Here is an 18,542-nt window from a genome sequence, read left to right as displayed (position 1 = left end):
TTACTATTAAATGGACTCATTTGATTTCATAGAAGCTGTTTTCTTGCTTCTAAACAACTTCTGTCTCAATTTCAAAGAAAATCAGCAGCAGAAACAAAGGTCAACGAGTGTGGCCTCTAAGATGTTATTTTTAAGTTAAGCTTATTTTTAACATCGTCTCCGCCCTCATTTGGAACGCTTGGAATGATAAGCCTTGTGTTATTCACTCCACCAAGAAACAATTCCGAGTCTGACAACTCATGTTTTTGTACAGCTCAAAAATCATCTTTAGCGTCTTTTCGAGGGCTCATTTCTGTAGCAGGGAATGATAAAGGTGCTGAGAGGCAGTGGGTCATCGAAAAAACGTACGAATATAAACGTGCATATGTACTAAAGTTGATACTGCGACCACATGCACACTTTTAAGCACGAGCTTCGCATGTTTTCTCCAAATCTTTTAGTACAGTAATGAGGCAAAAAAATGTGGGGATCTTTTCAGCATCTTTGGTCTTTTTAAGCCATTTGCTAAAACGTTTGAGTAGCATATATAAATAAAGTGTGAAAATGTTTAGGCTTACTGGTTCATCTTGAATGGAAACACCCCTCAAGGAATTGCCGCTACTCTGCACGTCGCTCACCAACTCCCTCTCTGTCCAGTTAACACCTGCAAAATTACACCAAATGGAAGAGAAAGGTGTGAAACGCGCCCTTTACAATGTGCCAGCTAGGTGACACTGCACTTATTTATGCCACAAGAATAACCGATATACGCATCATGATATATGCGCGGTCTGACGAGAATATAGGTTTGAATTCTAGAATATCACCGAGATCGTAAAAAGAGGTTTCGCAGAACCTTACCAGCAGCAGAAGAAACTGGCCGCCAGCGGAAATAAAGTATTCTATAAATAACCCATTTCGGCCTTGCGCCAACACAGCAGAAAGAGTTCACCCAGTATAAACAAATAGAAACCATCTTGCAACGGGTAAAGTCAAAGTGCGCGATGGCATTGACACTCTCAGGAGATTATTTCACTTTAGAAGAGATGATTTGTAGATAGTTCGAAACATCGGCGCTGGTTTTATAAAGCGCTGCCTAGTGCACGACATTCATCATTGAACCTTTCGTGTTCGATCACCGATTGCTTAAGGGAATGTCCGAAGGAGGAGTAGATTCGTAATAAGGAATTAATTACTCCTTGACATGTACACAGGTGCAGCCTAATGGCTACAAAGAAAAGCTGTGCAGCTGCAAGCTGTATAGCTTGTAGCTGTAGTTTTATAACTAGGGAATGAAAGGTGGTGATGAAATAGCGTGCGCTAGCTGTGCACTGGTATTCCACATCTGGGATACAGCCTGTAGGGGCCAATCCACTTTATCCTCAATACTCAGTACTACACTGTCAGAGAGTTTGTGTGCCAGTGTTACAGTTTCAACGAACCTAGCACACTTTTTCGTTATTTGCAAGCACACATACGAGCGCGCATATGCAGTCATGTATTGAGAGCAAGAAAATTACCTCCTTCATGTTTCTGTTCAGCTAGGAAATGCTATTCTTCCTGCGAGCGTTTACATGCACGCTGTCACAAATTTTATCCTCTAATCGGCGTGCTAAATAATTATAAATGGAGCTAGCAACGATGGGGTTAAGTTTTCGAGTGATTCTTAGTCAGCGAATAGTTTAACGGGTGTGGGACGTAACCATTTGGTAAGAGAACCACCAGCAATTGCAAGCTTCGTGCGCATTTGACTCAATTCGTTAATTTTAAGGTAATAATCTAAGGTATATAAATGGTACATTTATTTAGAATGGTGTGTCTTACCACACACTGCTGGTATATGTTGATGGTAGTTGGAAAAACGCCTGCACGAAGCTTTGCAGTCAACGGTATAAAGTCAGGTCAAATAGTTGCTTTAACAATTTATTTTGCTCGGAATAAGATCGGAATCAAAAGCAAAGAAACGAAATAAATTAATGGTACCTATCTGAACAATCAGCACAGCTAAATGAACCTTTCTTCAAACATATGAGGATAGCGTAGATGAGTAAGGCGCCTGCATTCCGGAGAGATTCATCGATAGAAGCGTACGAATAGTATGCGGCGAATAAAAAACCTAAGGTGCTCTGTCGTAGAGAATCCATAACTTCGAGATAAGCGGCTGCAACTAGGCTGTAAGGTAGACGTCATAAATTACCACATATACGAGGTTTATAGTCTCTGGGCCGATTACCATAAGAAATGATATCTAGCCAGAGCACTTTGTCCGCGTGCTAACGGTGCGAGGAAGACGAATGGTTACCGTTAGAGAATCTATTTCTTGCGGTGCAAACTGACCGCTTAGATAAGTGCACGTCGCAATTAATTAGGAAATAATTACACCGAGTACTCACAGAGCAGGGAGAAAGATCATTTTTAGCGTTCTGTATTGAGTTCTTTCCTACATCATGATATTTATTAATCGCCTGAGTATTCAGACGCAATAATTAACACGGAATGAGTATGCTGATATTCAAGAAAGTATGCCTGGGCATTATATCTCACTGGAATCTCATTTTCAGCGTTTAACTTTCTCGAGCCTTTCAAGCTGCTAGAAATGAGCGACGTGCTGAATTTTGAAGGCATAGTTAACTCCGTCACGACTGCTTTCATTTCCTTTTCTACCGAATTTAAGGTTTAAATCTAAGATAACAAAATATTTGAATGGATCAACGAAAACTTGCAACATAATATGAAGCAGCCAGAAAACTTGCATTAGTCCTTACTTCAAATATTTGTGTGCCTCCAGATGCCTTTCAAGAAAGACACAGACTCGACACTTGTTTGCAAACTATACGGCCTATATACAGAGTTTCCAGCGAATTGTCGAAAATTTTTTAAGGGTGGAGCTCAAAGAATACTTTTCAGGAAGGGGTGGTCAGCTGCGACGGCTGACTCTTTTCGGTTCCCCATTAGTTCACGGAGTTCAGTTCCTATAAATATAACCTCAAATATTTCGTTACAGTAACCTAATATGATCAAATACATTTTTATTACGGCATTCAGGTTCGTAATGTTATCATGGAATTCAGATCCATGGAGAAGACGATGTTACATGAATTTTTAAAAGGACGAATAATGTTCTCTAAAGCTCTGCAGTGTCAAGTATTCTGGTGCTGTTTTCGGCACAAACTGAGTGAGCGCATGACGGGCTCAGGAATCTCAGTATAGACACGGCGCCCGGTGATGATGTGATGCTGCGCCTGCGGTGCCGTCGTCGTTAAATACATGGTCATTCATTTGGAGAGCTGTGGAGTGAAAGAAATTGCATCACATGAACAGCACAGCAGGCATATCTGATTTCGTGCAGTAAGTCCCTGCAACAGGTCATGAAGGAAAGTTGAGCTTGGACTGGGTTGTTTGCGCACGTGAGCAGTAATCTTTTCCCGGAATATAAAAAAAAAATCGACAGATGCCTTTGCGGCCTGCAAATCTAGAGAGAGTGACTTGCTTTGCTTTCGTAAACTGATATGGTATTTTCTCTGTGGCTTGAGCGCTTGTGTCGTGTTGTCGTTTCTGCCATGTTCGTCTTTTTGTGCTCGTTTAACATAAATACTTACCAACTCGCCCAGCTTCTCACATTAAGTCAAAACACCAGACTGAAGTAATTGAATAAAGGTAATCAGTGAAATTAGCCAATAATCTTATAATGTAAGGACGGACTTGGCCTACCAGGTTTATTGGGGACCTGAAGCCCTGGTCGCAAACCGAAGCGAACCATACCCAGCTCTGATGATGGGTATCTACAAGAGAGAACGATGAAGATGAAGCAGCGCGTGCATCCATCTGAAAGATGAAGCGCCATACAGTGCTCACAATTTGATAAGTTAATTAAAATAAGATGCGTGGCTGCCAATTTGATCCGAAAAATATCAAATGTATGTTTTCCACTTTCTAACATTTCTAATTTTTATAATACATGAGAATAAATAGCCAACATATGGACGTTTAATAAGAGCAACAATCGAGAGAGCATGACATTTTGTCTTCTCAACAAATTGTTTGACGTGATGTTCAAATGAGTGGACACAAAATAATGGTTGTTATTTTTTTAAAAAAACATTGTAGTTTTCTTGGCACAAAATAATATATCACGTTAAATTCTAAAGTTTGGATTCTCACAGAAGAAAAACTAAAATAATATGAAGCGTGAATATTTCATCGGTAACTTAAAGTGATGATCAAATGACAGGACGTTTTGTCATCGATGAGCTGAACTGCAGATCTGAGCCCACAGTTTCGATGAAAGTTCAACAATTTTACACTAACTTGGAATGATGCTTTATCATGATATAAAATAAAAGGCCAACGGGAAGTACGGGATCGGGGAAGAGTTTGTGATCGGGTAACTATAGCTATGTCAGAGCACGCATTCCTCTGACATTATGTTAAACCAGTGCCGTGCATCCGATCCATGCGAAGACAGCCTAAAGTGCAATGGCTTGCGGAATTGCCGCAGCTTGCCGGATATCTAACCCAACGTTACTGGCCGGCGCCAGTTAACCAGAGCTAGCCGGCTAACCATCTTGCCAGCCGCCGTCACCGGCCGCGAGCCATGGACCGTTGAGTCTCGCGCCCATTTGTGGACTTCAAACGGTGATCAGCGGCACTTCCAGATAAGAGGGTTCGAACGGCTGGCATTAGCAACGGATCCCCGCGCTATGAAAGTTGAGCCCCGCCGACAGACGGAGAGAGAGACGCCCTCCCAGATTATCGCCGCGTCTCATATTCTACGTGTGAGCAGGATGGGTTCTAGGCCGCGGAGCCCACTCAGCTTTGCGCAGCAGTGGCCGCAGTCTTAGATATATCAGGTATGATTGTACAACAATGGTGGCAACCCGTGGGAGGCCTAAAAAGCCTCCTACATATCATTACATACCCTGCACGAGGCATAATAATGGTCAAAATTACTTCACCATGCACAGGAAAAAATAACGCAAAAAGTGCTTAAAGTTACAAAAGGTATTTTCTATATATATGCGATGAATATGCGTCTACGAGTGTCTTATCATTCAACGGGATGTAATCATTTTTTCATCCCCGCCGTTCCCATCATGTTCTACGCATCATTTATTCAGGCACCCAGAAAAATGTTAAAAAGCCGAACGAAGGTCCGTCCTTGAGAATGTATGCTCCTCATCCTCCACATTGCCTAAAGCGGACGATTTCGCCGTTCCGCAGCCGCCACGACCAGGCACAACCTGAAAAAAAAGAAAAAAAAAAGATGCAGCAAAGAGTCAAGAATGCTAAGAATGCTGTCGTAGGCAGAAACCTGGGTTAATATTGAGAGCTCATAGAACAGAGGCCCAATCCATTTTTCTTTCACGAGTGGCAGAACTGCTATTCTGTTAGCTAGGGGACAAGGGAAGTGCTGTAGGGGAATGAAGGGTGGCAGGAAGCGAGTAATTTTGTTTTCTTTGCCGCGAGAAGTTGCATTACTTTCTGCCTTAGTTGCTAACTAACCAGATGTGCGACATATCATTGTCGCAGTGCATTTCTGCAAATCTTGCATTGTACATGGAGTAGATGCCAGCCTATAACCTTTTATCGGTGCTTGCTATGGTGCATCTACATACTTAATTTCATTTCATATATTGAAGCTTTAAAGGCCCGAAACTATTATACAAAGAGCGAGGGGGGGGGGGGGGGGAGTAAGAAATTTGGAGGAAAACAGCATATCAATACCAGTTCAAGAAAAAAATGAAGGAAATAAAAAATGAAACGAGCAGAGACAAACTATATAAGAGCAGACTAGTAGGCAATGTCAGATAAGGTATTGAAAATGGCTCGTTAGTTTGTTTCAGAAAATTTCTCGATCTTCATATCAAGCAATATCATCCGGTAAAGCATACCATCGAGTTATTGCATCCGGAAAAAAGTTATTCATTGCTGAAGTGCGCTCAAAAATCACAGCTATCGGGTGACTGTGGTTAAGGCGACGGGACCTTCTTGAGGTAGGTTGTAGGAGAGCGAGCCGGTTATGAGGGTGGTAGAAATAAGAATGAAGGATGCAGGGACGTGGTATTATACGGTGTGATTGAAGACTTGAGAGGAAAGCAGTACATGTATTGCTGTGACGCCGGTTTCACGTGAGTACTGTGACATGATAAATCTTGTGACAAGGTTTTGATGGCTTCTAGTCTATTAGCGAGATATGCTTGTGTAGAGTGCGAGATGGATGAAGCGTATTTTAATTACGGGCTACCATAGGTCTGGAATGCAAGCTATTTAATTTGGGGTGGCGCTGATTGTAGGTTTCTTCGCAAATAACAAAAATTACGTGGAGCCTGCGAGCATATTGATTCAGTGTGAGTAATCCATGATAAAGATGATGTCAAGTGGTCACCAAGATACTTGTAAGATGAGTTTCAAACAATGAGAATGGCATTGATATAGTATGCGCTAATATTAGAGGTGAGTTGACATTTGCTTAGGTTAAGAAGCATGTGCCATTGCTCCCGTCATGGTACAATTGTAGCGATGCCATTTTGTAGCGTAATGGTGTGTTCAGGGGCATTAATGGCGTTAGAAATGACGCAATCGTCCGTAAAAGTCTAAGTTTTGTTTTTACGTAAGTTGTGAGGTCGGTTATGTAGATGCTAAATAATAACGGTGGCAATCCAGAGCCGTGAAGAACATCTGATGTTTCGAAGTAGCTTTACCTAACAATGTATTTAGACAAGGGTGAAAAGTTTGTAGTCGGTTTTGTTTCATGATAAAAAATAGCTTCTGGCACTTGTGATGTGTTTTTTCTGTTGTTCGTTGCCTTGCTTTGCCTCTCTTTTTCATCACATAATACAATTAGAGAGGAAGTTCTGGACACAAACAGCACATTGAGACGAAATACATACCGTAACAGAGTAGTAAGCTGCCTTGAGCGCGTCCATCCATGGCGTAATTGCCAGGATGTCCCTGCAACATCCCATCAGGAGTGAAAGGCAGCCGAAAATGTCTCCTGTTGGTACAAAATTCGAGTCTTCTGTTCGCCTAGCTGAAAACAGTGGTGTCATGGCTCATTTATTGGTCCCTAGAAGCAGAGAACATGGAAAAAAGAACGCTTATACATATAAAAACGGATTTCCGATTTATATTATTAAAAAAATATCAAAAATGGTTTTGCGGAACCGAGACGAGTCTTTCTGTCACGAATTTTTAAATTTAGTGGCACCAGCTAGAGTAATTTGCAAAGAACATAGCATTTATTTCCTTGACTTAGTGCACAGCGTTCAGAACAGCATGATCCTAGGCGGTCCTAGTAGACCTCGTAGCATTCTGGACTGTGTAAGCATTACAACAAAATCAATTTTGCTAACATTTGCTTAAATTATGGGGTAAGCATGCGATGGCGTTAAACTCTAGAGCTCTCTCGGCCCGCTTCTTTCCCTCCTTCATTGCGGCTCACTTGTGAGGCGCATTGCTGAGATCCATGCACCTGCCGGTACTCTGGCGACATAGTTCAATGGTAACCTGTTCCGCTTTCGGAGATTCCCCACGACATTTCATACACGTGGTATTTATTCTGGCTATATTCCAACGCGGTATGCGGAGTTGAGTAGAAACATGTTTAGAAACATGTGTAGAAACGCTGTACTACACATAGTACAACTTCCGATTTCGCCTCACTGGTTACGAGTGACATAATCCAAATTAGGTTTAACTGCGCCTTTCTTTCCTAAAAGTCATGAGGCGCAAAAAATATAAGAAAATATAGCGAAATGAAAATGCGGTTTCACCTTGACCTAGTTAAGTGTAGGTCATGTCCGTTCAAAAGTGAGACAGACATGGCACCTTCCTTTCCCCAAAAGGCTGTGTTAAAGGCGCTATTGTGTTTACTTCTAAGGCGAAACTTGAGTGCCTCCTTAACTGAAACCATCAAACCGTTTGTATCCTTGTTAAACATGGCACTACTATGAACAATTGAGCTTTCGCACGTATCACTATATTTATAGCCCTACTTAAAGCTCCACTATTTATTTCGCCTGCTAGTGACAGCAGATGCTGGACGCACACCGGTGTTACGTTATTTGATTAGATTTTTATTGTTATATAATTATATATTCTCAAGAGTCTAGAACTCTGACCCTTGTCACGCATTTCTTAAAAGCCATGTTATGTCACTGCGCACTCTGAAATTGAGGAAAAAGGAAGCAAACAAAGTCTGTCTCTCACCTTATCATCCCTGCACGCTATCATCTGAGAATCTGGAAGTTTGTTTCCTTGCTTGCGGTTATTTCGCCGAATTCGGTGTCAGGTAGACAGGCAGAAGTAATGGGAATATTGTCATGACGCAAATGAGCAAACGATTCCATTTTAATTGAGCATGTCGGTTCATTTCTGAAAGAAAAGCAGATCATATTCCCGAAGCCCGTTATTACGAAATTTTACTTCAGCTAGTACAGACTTTATTTTTTTAAACAACAACAAATATAAGCATACATTGGCCTAGCTTCTCTACGCTACTGAAAACACGGTAATAAAACATCCTCATGGCATGTGTTTTTTAACTCTCACATTTTTGCTGTCTTTTGAGTTGTCGATTTATTCTGTATTCCTTTTATTATTTTTTATATTTATTTTATTATTTTTGGGGACTCGTGTGCTCACCGCAGATAATGGCTTTGAATGTTGTCGTGGCTGGGGCGACCGGTCTCCTCCTGGAATACGTAACTAGCGGAGGCGGCGCCACCCAGGAGCCACTACGGCACACCAGCTCCCGTGGTCCTCGTAGTTGGTAGCCTTCGAGGCAGTGGTAGCGCGCCACAGATCCGTCGGCCGGTGTGCGCCAGCAGGTCTCCTCACCGCTCACATTGTAGTAGCCGTTGACGATATCTGGAGGCTCCGGTGAGCACCCGGCATCTGCGCGCCGAAGCTTCAGCTATACGTGACACCATTCGAACATGTTCTACTGATGCAACTTCTCATGGTTCGTTAGTATAAAAACTAATGTCATTGCGTTATTGAAAAGCCTTTCAATCGAAATAAGGGCAGATTAGCACCTATTATCGTTGTATATACTTGAGTATTATGAAGTTGTTTTGAACCTGTGCAGGGGGGGGGGGGGGTGGGAAGGGGGAGGGGATATTTTAAATGAAAGGATGCGTATATTAGGAATATAGCTCAAGCCGCAGAAGAAAAAAAAACAGGTCACAGTTACATATACCTTCTCGAAAAAAGTTTGTATTTCGTATCTGCAGTCCAGAAATACAGAAATTTGGTATGACCGAACATTTGTCAATATTACGTGAAAACAATTTTTTTTTTACTCTTCCATTGTGACTTTGCTGTGTGACTGATATTTCACATGTTGTGGGCTGCCATAAAAGCAGGTTTATATGATTCAACTAATTTTCAAAGCAAAGTTTTCTATTCATACCTTGTTGGTCACATTTCTCAATTTGTTTGTTCTTCGATAAAGCATGGTGCTGTTTTCGTTTTCTGCTTCTGCATTACTGGCGCTGCTTCCTGGGATCTTTCAATTTACTTTCTGCATTCTTCGTGCAGGAATAAAAGAATGATGACAGCAATTTCTGCGTGTTGTCATACTGGAAAAGCGGAGAACTCGGTGAAGTTAGTAAGTATTCGCTGAGGTCTTATTGCGATTTTCAAAACCTAAATTGATGTTTAAATTAATGCTTGATTTAGTTATTTATTAGTGCATTGATTTTTTTAAGTTATTGCTTTATTAATACACTTGCGGTAGAAACAAAAGAAAGTATATAAGTTTTCTTGAGCCTGGTACTACATTTTTACTTGATTTTTAGTTGATTCTACACAGCGCTTCTGAGGCAAACGCATTCTAATTCACTAGCGATTCTGTGGTAAGCTGAATTTCACGGCTACCACTTAAGGATCTTGGCAATAAGGTAGAGCTATAGCAAAGCTATTCATAAAGAAAGTAGAACAGGCTGATTTTGTGTCCTCTCGTGTCCATGCCATTGGCGCTCTTGATATAGGTGCATCCTTACATAATGATATGGTAGAAAGGCTACCTTCGTCTTTTCTCCCAAGCTACAGAAGTAAGTTAAATTTTTTTTCCATTGCATTATCAATCCACCGTAGTACACTGTGCTCGGCCTAGATATATTTTATGCGCTATTCAAAAAAAAAAAAAAGAAACTAGGTCTTTCTACCTTTGAAACTGGCTTGCAGCCAAAGATGACAGCGCTCCACCATGCGAACATACTACATACACCAGGGATGACGCGAACGACAATTTCTCCTCTGCGGCATGCTCGGTCTTTGTAAGAAAAGGCAACAACTCCCACCGCCAGAGGGCACCACTCACCTCCAAAGAGTTTGTGGGAGATGCCGGAGCGCCAGTCAGTCCCCAAGACGATGACGTGGCAGCGGAAGGTCAGGTTTCGGTAAGACAGCCAGTCGCGCACTTGGAAGACGCGCTGGAGCCGCACCTCGTACGTAGAGTTGGTCCCTGCCCGAACACTGTCGAAGGGCATGGTGTTCAGGTATACGCCGGTTTGGTCATTGTACACGCCGCACGCTGGCGAAGGCTTGGGGAACATGCCTCGGCAGTCCAGTTCCACAGCCTCTGTGCACGACACGCGGTCTGAGAAGGTCGTCCAGCTGCCTTCCTTGCACGAGTCTGCATTACAAGGGCAGAGGGGGGAACGTTTCAGAAGTTTTATGGTACGCTTTTTTCGCAGCAGAAAATATAGTATTACACTAATGTGTTGCCCGTGCGATTTGCATTGGTCCGATATCGTGCTTCCCGGATATTGAAACTTAATTGAGGCTGTTCTGGTCAACACTGAAACATACAGCCTTTGCAAAAGTGCAGAGTCCAGGGAGTCTGCTTCTGAGCCGCGTAGTGGCGCTGTTTTTGCATTAGTGGAGGTCCTTTCCATTGCAGAAGGTAGGACAAAAAATCTTCCTACAATCAATAGATTCGAAACTCTGGGAATGCCTTACAAGCTACACGAAGTGGCTCAGAAGTGGCTCCCTGGGCTCTACACTTTTGACAAAGACTGTACGTACATGCCATACACTCGGTAATATATATTTGCGATGACGTCAAAGGTCCTGCTGCGCAAAAAATCCAGCTTTGTCGCCGTTCTGAGAAAACAATCACGAGCATGGCTTTGACAGGTCTTAGTTGACAGGTGACATGGCCGGGCACTCATTGATTGGCGGGCTAAGCAGCGGAACGCGAGCACATGACACGGTAGGGTCTGCCAACACGTGCGTTTGCTTTGAAATTTGAAACTCAGATCGGAATCAAAGCCTCTATCACCTTAGGAGATGAGGAAGACACGTTACTTCTAGGCCACACTGGAACGTTGATGCGACGTGGTTAATGTGAGGCTTTTTAGGGATCTAGTTGTATTCCGCATAATTATTTAGCTTATGATAGCACTCAATAGAATACGTGAGGGATACCAGAGTTACAATTTAATAGTCTAGGAATTAGGCAAGCAGTAATGTGAATTCTTCAACGAGGATCCTTGAGAGCATCCGCAGACGGAAAATAACGTTATTGCATCGCGCCTTTAATGGCAGAGCAGCTGCGGCAAAATTCGCCCATTTAGCTAGACAAAAGAACATTACAAGGCAGTGACGAACTCACATGCCTTACGATAGAAATGGTCCCTCCATGAGCTGTATCTACACCAGTCGCGGCCAGAGCGGCGTTGTGATGCCGGTTTTTCATACATTGCCGTCCTCTGGTGGTTGTATACCAGTGTTCTTCCTTATAATACGCCCTCCAAGTATACCGGTTTTGCTCCTCGCACTACGGTCTTCCCGCCTGGAGCGAATGAACATTTTTTTTAGCATGCAAATTCGCTCGGCGTACGAAACGCAAAAGGCCAGCGGCCATGCGGCCAAACTTCCAGTGTAACGGGCGCGAAAAAGCGAACCGCCTATGAGGAGCGAGTTCGAAAGCATGAGCGCATGCGTGAATACACAGAGCAAGTCCAGCAAGCCCAAGTCTCGCTCCAACAGATTCTAGGATTTAAATACAAGAAGGGTAATGCTTGTTCCAATAGAGATAAAGTACACCAGGAAAAGCTACCCAATTCTGCGCCGATAGGATTTTTTCAGTAGCTGAAACAATAAGGATGCTATGGTAAAACCACAGGTTTGAAGAATTGAAAGCCCTGTTCTTTAAGCAAGAGAAATCATCACATGAAATGGAAAGTGTAAAATCATTAGGTAGCGGTCACGTAACGGCGCATTTGTTGAATAATGATATAGGCATTGTGCAAAAGAGGTTTCTCGCTTTATTGGCACACTGCTTCAAGAAGTTGAGCGTGCCTGAATCTTGCAAAAATGCTATCTTCATCTTAATTATCAAGAAGGTTCATCCAGACTCGAAAATCGGAAGGGACATATAAACTACCGCTTTAATGGTAGAACCGAACGCATTAACGGCTCCCGCCTGCCGGCTCCTTGCGGATCCTGGTTCGCGTCCATCTGGCGAATCAGTACGGCTGGCACGTAGGTGAACCGGCATGCGCTGTTACTAAATGCCTCGCCTTACCGCCGATATTTTCTCTATACCACGTTTGCGTCCGACAGAACGTTAAATTTTTCTCGGTGATCTCTCTCTTCATGAGAATGTTTAGGCTGCCTCTTATTTCAGAGCTCGGTAAATGCTCTCCACGTGATACTTTGTTGTGTCATTTTCCTTAAGCTTATTTGTCAGCTTTGACCGTTAAGCCCATTCAGCTTTATCTGCCAAATTATATGTTTTCATGCCTTTGGCTGTTCTTAATTGAAATGTTTCGCTTTCCAAGTAAGCTTCCGCGTACGTTATCTAGCTACTCTACCTCCTATTTTATTGCTCACTTCACTTCACTGAACTTCAACGCTCTCTCTTAAAAGATAAGCTTGCTCTTGTTTCGCTGAGGCCCCAGGTATATAGCTACTTTATTTATTTATTTTGAGTTAGGGTACGTTATTCTAAACACGTATTCAGCTTTCTCATGCAAAACAATACAAAAATATGAAACTTTACGAGAAGGTTTATTCCAAAGACGGAAGGAATAAGCTTAAATGGACGTGACACCCAGTATGAAAGGTCTGCAGAAACTAGACTTCTAAGTGCTCGCATTTACATGGATGGGTGTATGCACGGCTGGACTGATACGGGAGAATTTCGCTGGAACATGCAACGCATGAATAAAGCAAAAAAAAAAAAAAAAAAAAAACGGGCTAGGAAACAGAGGGAGGCCTGGACAGCACATAACCGACGTATGACCTTATTTTCAATTCCTTGTCCGTTTTGTACGTGTAGAGTCATTTTTAAAGCTAGCCAACCAACCATTGGATTTCAGACGTGGCGTATGTATGGTAGTGTTCCAAACAACATAGGCGTAGGATCTGCTGTCACTGAATGACCATCTCGGACAAGTCAGCAGTATTTCAATCTATGTGGGTCACGTACTGCGTCCGGGATGCTTAGCTGATCTTAACAATGCAGTTCGAAGCCATAATACAGCAGCTACCGGCACATCGAGTGGTCAAATAGACTACGCAACAATGAAAAGCTGTTTCGATTCCCGTGCAATAACAAGGCATTTTCTTTTACAATGTTCCCGTCCCATAGATGGCGAAGTAACGCTTTAGCCGAAGCACAGAGACCCAGCACGCATTCACCTACCGACAATGACGGTTAGGAAGAAGTCGTTTTCGGAGGAACCGGCGTCAGTCTCCACTCTGCAAGTGTAGTTCCCCTGCATGGACATGTGTGCGCTGAGGATGTTGATGAAGGAGGGTGATCGGTTGCTCAAGTCCACGCGCTTGTTGAACAAGTTTCGAGCCAGGGGCCGACGCCCCTTGCGCCACACGTACACCTCGGCACCGTCCTTGAACCACAGCACGCGGCGGAGGTCCTCATCGGGCGACAGCAGGAAAAAGCAGAGTAGCGTGGCCCCCTCGCCCTGCAGCACGTACTGCGTCTTGTTGCTGTCCGACAGGAGGCGCACTTGGGTGACCACAACGCCCAGCACGCCTGCACATAATAGTCATTATCGTCATCACAATCTGTGACAGTCATCATTAACAGCAGGTGGTTCAGGTGGACTGCAGGGCAAAGGCGCATCCAGGATAACCATTTGTCCCGTCCTCGACGCTGGCCACCGGTATCTTACCCCAGAACATTCCTGAACCGCCTCGTCTCTTCTGAAGCTCAGTAACGACTGTCCCATTTCTCTTGGCTGTGCTTCTTTTTTTCCTCCTTTCAGTCAACTGTGGTTCTCCAAGAGACCATCAGTTGTCTGTTCGGCCATTTATACTAACGCCGAAGTTAACGTTTCAGCGCCGGGGCATTGAAGGCGCGGTTACCAGAAAATTTGGTGTCGTCGTTGGCGCAGTGAGCTACACATAAAGAGCACAACTCTGACAGCTGATATTTGGCAGGTGACGTGGCGCGACACTGAATGAGCAGAGGGTTATGTGACGTCACGGAACTCCATGCCATGGCGTGTTGGGAAGACCGGCCAACTCGTGTAGCTTGTTTGAGATGAGAGGGCGAGGTAGGAACCGAACGCATCGGCACTCTTAGATCTCGAAACACACTCAAGACCACGCTGGCAGTGTAATTATATCTTATATATCTATGTCAGGTATAGCCTTTCGCACAATGTAGCAGCTACTATATTATATTGAGTATCGGTGAGACTATAGGATGACAAATTGAGGGATGAATACGCAACACGTAAAGTGTCTGCACGTGAACGAGGCTTGCCAGAGAAAGCCGTTTACGCTCTCATGTCATCCAAAGACAGCTTAAATGTCATCCAAATGTTCCTGCTTTGATTTCAATTATTCCTGTTTCATTTCTGGATTTAGGTAGCTCGCTATAGGCCTATTAAGGTTACCCATCTCCATTTCTTCTCATAACGAGGCGTGCTGTCGCTAATTTAAGTTATTTTCAAGCCCTTTCTTTGGAAAGGTCCTTTCAGCCTGTTATAATGGTTGTAGCGGGTATATCATGCGCTTGGAAGCGTATGCGCGCCTATGTCTGTACTCGAAAATCTGAAACGTCACGTCATATATGCTATTCACTTCTTCCATATATTAAGTTACGTTTGTTTCGTTACCTTCGACATGCACGTAATTCGTCAGGCCGAAAGAAACCCTTTTCAGAAACAGTTTTCACGGCATTCAGAGAATGTTTAACCTCCCGTCTACGACTTCCTTGTGATTTTCTATCTCGTACATAGAATTTGCAACCCGCCTAATTACTAATCCCTAAATTTGCTTTCCCGTTATATTTGAGCATACTCTTTACCATACAGTTGAGTGAGTGGCCACTCGATATAGATATTAAGTAAAACGTGGCTGCGTACCTAGGGGTGGTTTCTCGGGCTCAAAATGCAAGGCTCATGGAAGGCTTCTTCTGATCACACCCTCCCATCTGTAAGGAGATGCCCCAACTGACACCTCCTGCCAAATCAGCCATGTTATGTGGTCACGTTACGTCAGACAACCATGCGTCCAATCATTTCCCAGTCAGCAGGAAATAAAGAGTGAGGGCAGAAGAGCCTGTTATTTTTGTTCCCATCCAAATTGTTTACGAATTTCGAAGCTCAAAGATAAAAGCAAAGTTCTTTTGTATTTCGTTTTATTTGTCAGTAGAAATAAATATTAACCGCTCCTAAACTGACTAGGTTGTTGCTACATATAGCACAAACTCAAAATGTAAGAAAAAAACGAGTTTACACCTGGAGAATTCTTGTTATAGCGGTGTGTGGCAAAAAATGGCCACTTTTAGTTTGCAGTAAAATGACCGCGCTGTCAAGATTTGTTATGCGAGAAAGAATGCTGCTTCAACGCGTTGTTCCCTTTATATATTTTTGCGCCGACAAACGGAAACATTTTGTTACTGCCGCTAGTACTCTTTTCAAGACATGCAGTCTTAATTCGTTCTGCAGCTTTTATGTGACTTTTCTATCAATGAATAGACGCTACTTCTCAACATTTGCACCCATAGTGCTGAAGAAACAGCTTAACACTAAATCAATCTAAAACAAAGCTCATTGGTTTTCGTGCACCTGAACTCCTACCTGTAGCACTCCCAAACATTACATTTGGTCTTTATATATCAGGGCTATAAACGTGATTGAAAACGATCGGCGTGTTTTTTTCTAAGCACATATCTTGGAACGCCTATATAGGTACCTGTCGATAAATCTAACGATGAGTGTAAGTATTTTAAACAAAAGCCGTCACACAATCCCACTTGTTAACAGAAAGTTTTTACTTAATGCCCTTTTCAATTCATAATTACGATCATTTCAGGGAAACACTACCAAATCAAACATATAGAAAGTTGAAGAACTGAGCAAGGGTAAATGGGGTACGCCTCAGTTCGCAGATGATAATAATTGGAACCTTATTATGCCATAAAAATTTCCTCATTAAACAAAATGCGAAGCATGCAATCTGAACAGCTATTTTATGACGCTGTTTTTTAACACAAGCAAACAGGAGGATAATATTAGCAGAGGGCTCTAAATAAGCACAAACACCGTTTAATTTACGGATTACATAAGGTCAGCCTGGAAGTTGCAGGCTACGCCCCATTGCCGAGCGCACTATATATGTAAAAAAACTGCATGCCAGCGTTCATGTAACTAACAATAACTATTCTCGGGAGCTTGAAAACGCTGTAGGCATTGCCGTGTACGCGAGCTCCGGCGCACCCACCCTTAGTGTCTCTCGGCCAGTGGCGTGACCCGGCTCTAATGACGAACGCGTGACCGCGCCAACGTATTTGCTGCGGTTGCCCCACCTGACAACGCAGAGACAAGAAGCAAGAATAGCGTGGCACAGCGACGCTGCCGTCGTCCCCGTTGGTCACTCGTAGCGCAGGCAGTGCTTCCGACACACAACTCCATGTCCGACACTTTTCCTCCATGGACGGAGCAGCCTCCGATCCACTGCAACTCCGGCACGACGAGCTTATTCCTTTCGTCGCTTTACTGCCTCGGTCGGAACTCCAAGCGCGGCGTGGAGAGGCATCAATACGTGGGCCCTCGAGCAGCTCGCCCGCTCGCTGCCAGCTATCGACGCCGAGTGAGAACGCGGCGAGCTCACCGCGGTGCTCGGCGCTTCTAGCTGCCCTAGCGCCCTCTTTTACGAAGAGGTGTATTGGAGAAAGATAGGGCTGCCTACAAGCGGGAGTCACAAAGGCTGTTTCACGTTGTTTGATGTCTTTTGTAGCCAATGAAGGAGAAGGTCGGGAAACCTACACTTCCTTTTTGGTTTTAAACTCTGGCTAACAGGTGTTCTTACCGAGCAAATGGATAAATGAACCGCAAGGCACTGTGAGTGACAATATGTAAGCACGGTCAATATTATTTTGCGTGGTGAGTGCCTTTCACGTTTGTCCGGCTCACCTCTTAGTGAACGCTTGAATGGCCAATCAGAAGAAAGCAAATAAGTTAATGAACCAAATGCGCAAAAGAGATTTCACTAAACACGTGAGTGCATTTGTGAATCAACTCGTATATTTATGTTTCATGGTCCTGCGACAATGACACAGTGGCCGCCTTTTGAGTGGAAGAATCATCTTTCGCTGGGTTCTGTTTTTTCAGGTCGGAGTGGACTCATGCAAGCTGTAAGTGGCCTGGATGCGCTACTTGTGCTCTCAAGGCTTCTTTGATAATGTGTAAGAAGTTGGATTTTGCAGCTATCTCAGCGGACGAACTAAAATGTACAACATAGACAAACCTTTTCGACATGGTAGTTTACTCCAATCTTTATAGCAGACAGACAGCAAATAGTACATTTAACACACTTTTTGAACACGAAAGAGTATGCTACAAAAACTATAAAAATTGATTTCCACCGCGCTCAAGATACAAGTCCCGCTGGGGTTGCACAGGCACGTTATGATCGAACAAGAGAATCCCTGCTATCGATCGATGTGCCAAAGTTAGAGCATTTATTATAAGCGCAAGCTTTGCACAACTTCGCATATCGTTTTTCTATTCCTGCAGTTCTTCTTTTCACCACTGTTCTCGCAGAGCTTGATCGATAGCGTTGCCTTTGTTTTTCTCAATCCATTTTGTTTTGCATAGCTCCTGTGCGTTGTCTTTTTTTGTCGCCGCGTGGGGCCTCATCAAGGGTTCGGTGTGGAATCTACTGAAATATTCACAATACCTCTCGGGAACTTCAAGCTTGAAGGAACACTAGGGCTGGCCGGTCATAGCCCTTTCCCTACGAGTACAGCAAAAATTGGCTGGAGGCAGGTGTTACACTTGCGTGTTTATTTTTATTTTTAGGGGAAAGTCCTTCTAGGTTCATGGTGAAAATCTCGCGTTCGCGAGATTCCACGAGATGTGTCAGTAAGACGTCACAATAGGTTCTGACGTCTACATAATTTCCTCGGTCACGATGTCGTAAATAGGTTCTGCAATCGACATAATTTTTTTTTTGGGTGTTAGGCCTTCATGATTGAATGTCGAGTTGAATGTCCATTCTGGAATATTTATGACTGAGCTTTACATTGTTCAGCTCTTCGGTTAAAGTTATACGCTCACTGTTTCAGCAAAATGAAA

General features: G+C 43.4%; 1 protein-coding gene across 1 annotated transcript; it reads right to left on the bottom strand.

The window, feature by feature from the left end:
• Positions 1-5,111: 5,111 nt before the first annotated feature.
• Positions 5,112-16,877, bottom strand: LOC146185478 (uncharacterized). The gene is made up of 6 exons (XM_084607833.1): positions 16,772-16,877; positions 13,637-13,987; positions 10,304-10,618; positions 8,623-8,874; positions 6,870-7,009; positions 5,112-5,219 (listed from the first exon to the last, which is right to left on the bottom strand). Exons 1-6 carry the CDS (start codon positions 16,875-16,877, stop codon positions 5,112-5,114), a joined length of 1,272 nt encoding a protein of 423 aa, XP_084463959.1.
• Between the last annotated feature and the right edge of the window lie 1,665 nt (positions 16,878-18,542).

Source organism: Amblyomma maculatum, chromosome 6 (genome assembly GCF_055883805.1).
Source record: "Amblyomma maculatum isolate TAMU_Amacu chromosome 6, ASM5588380v1, whole genome shotgun sequence".
Lineage (NCBI taxonomy): Eukaryota > Metazoa > Arthropoda > Arachnida > Ixodida > Ixodidae > Amblyomma > Amblyomma maculatum.
The sequence above is the reverse complement of the archived record's forward strand: the minus strand, read 5'-3'. Positions and strand labels throughout refer to the sequence as shown.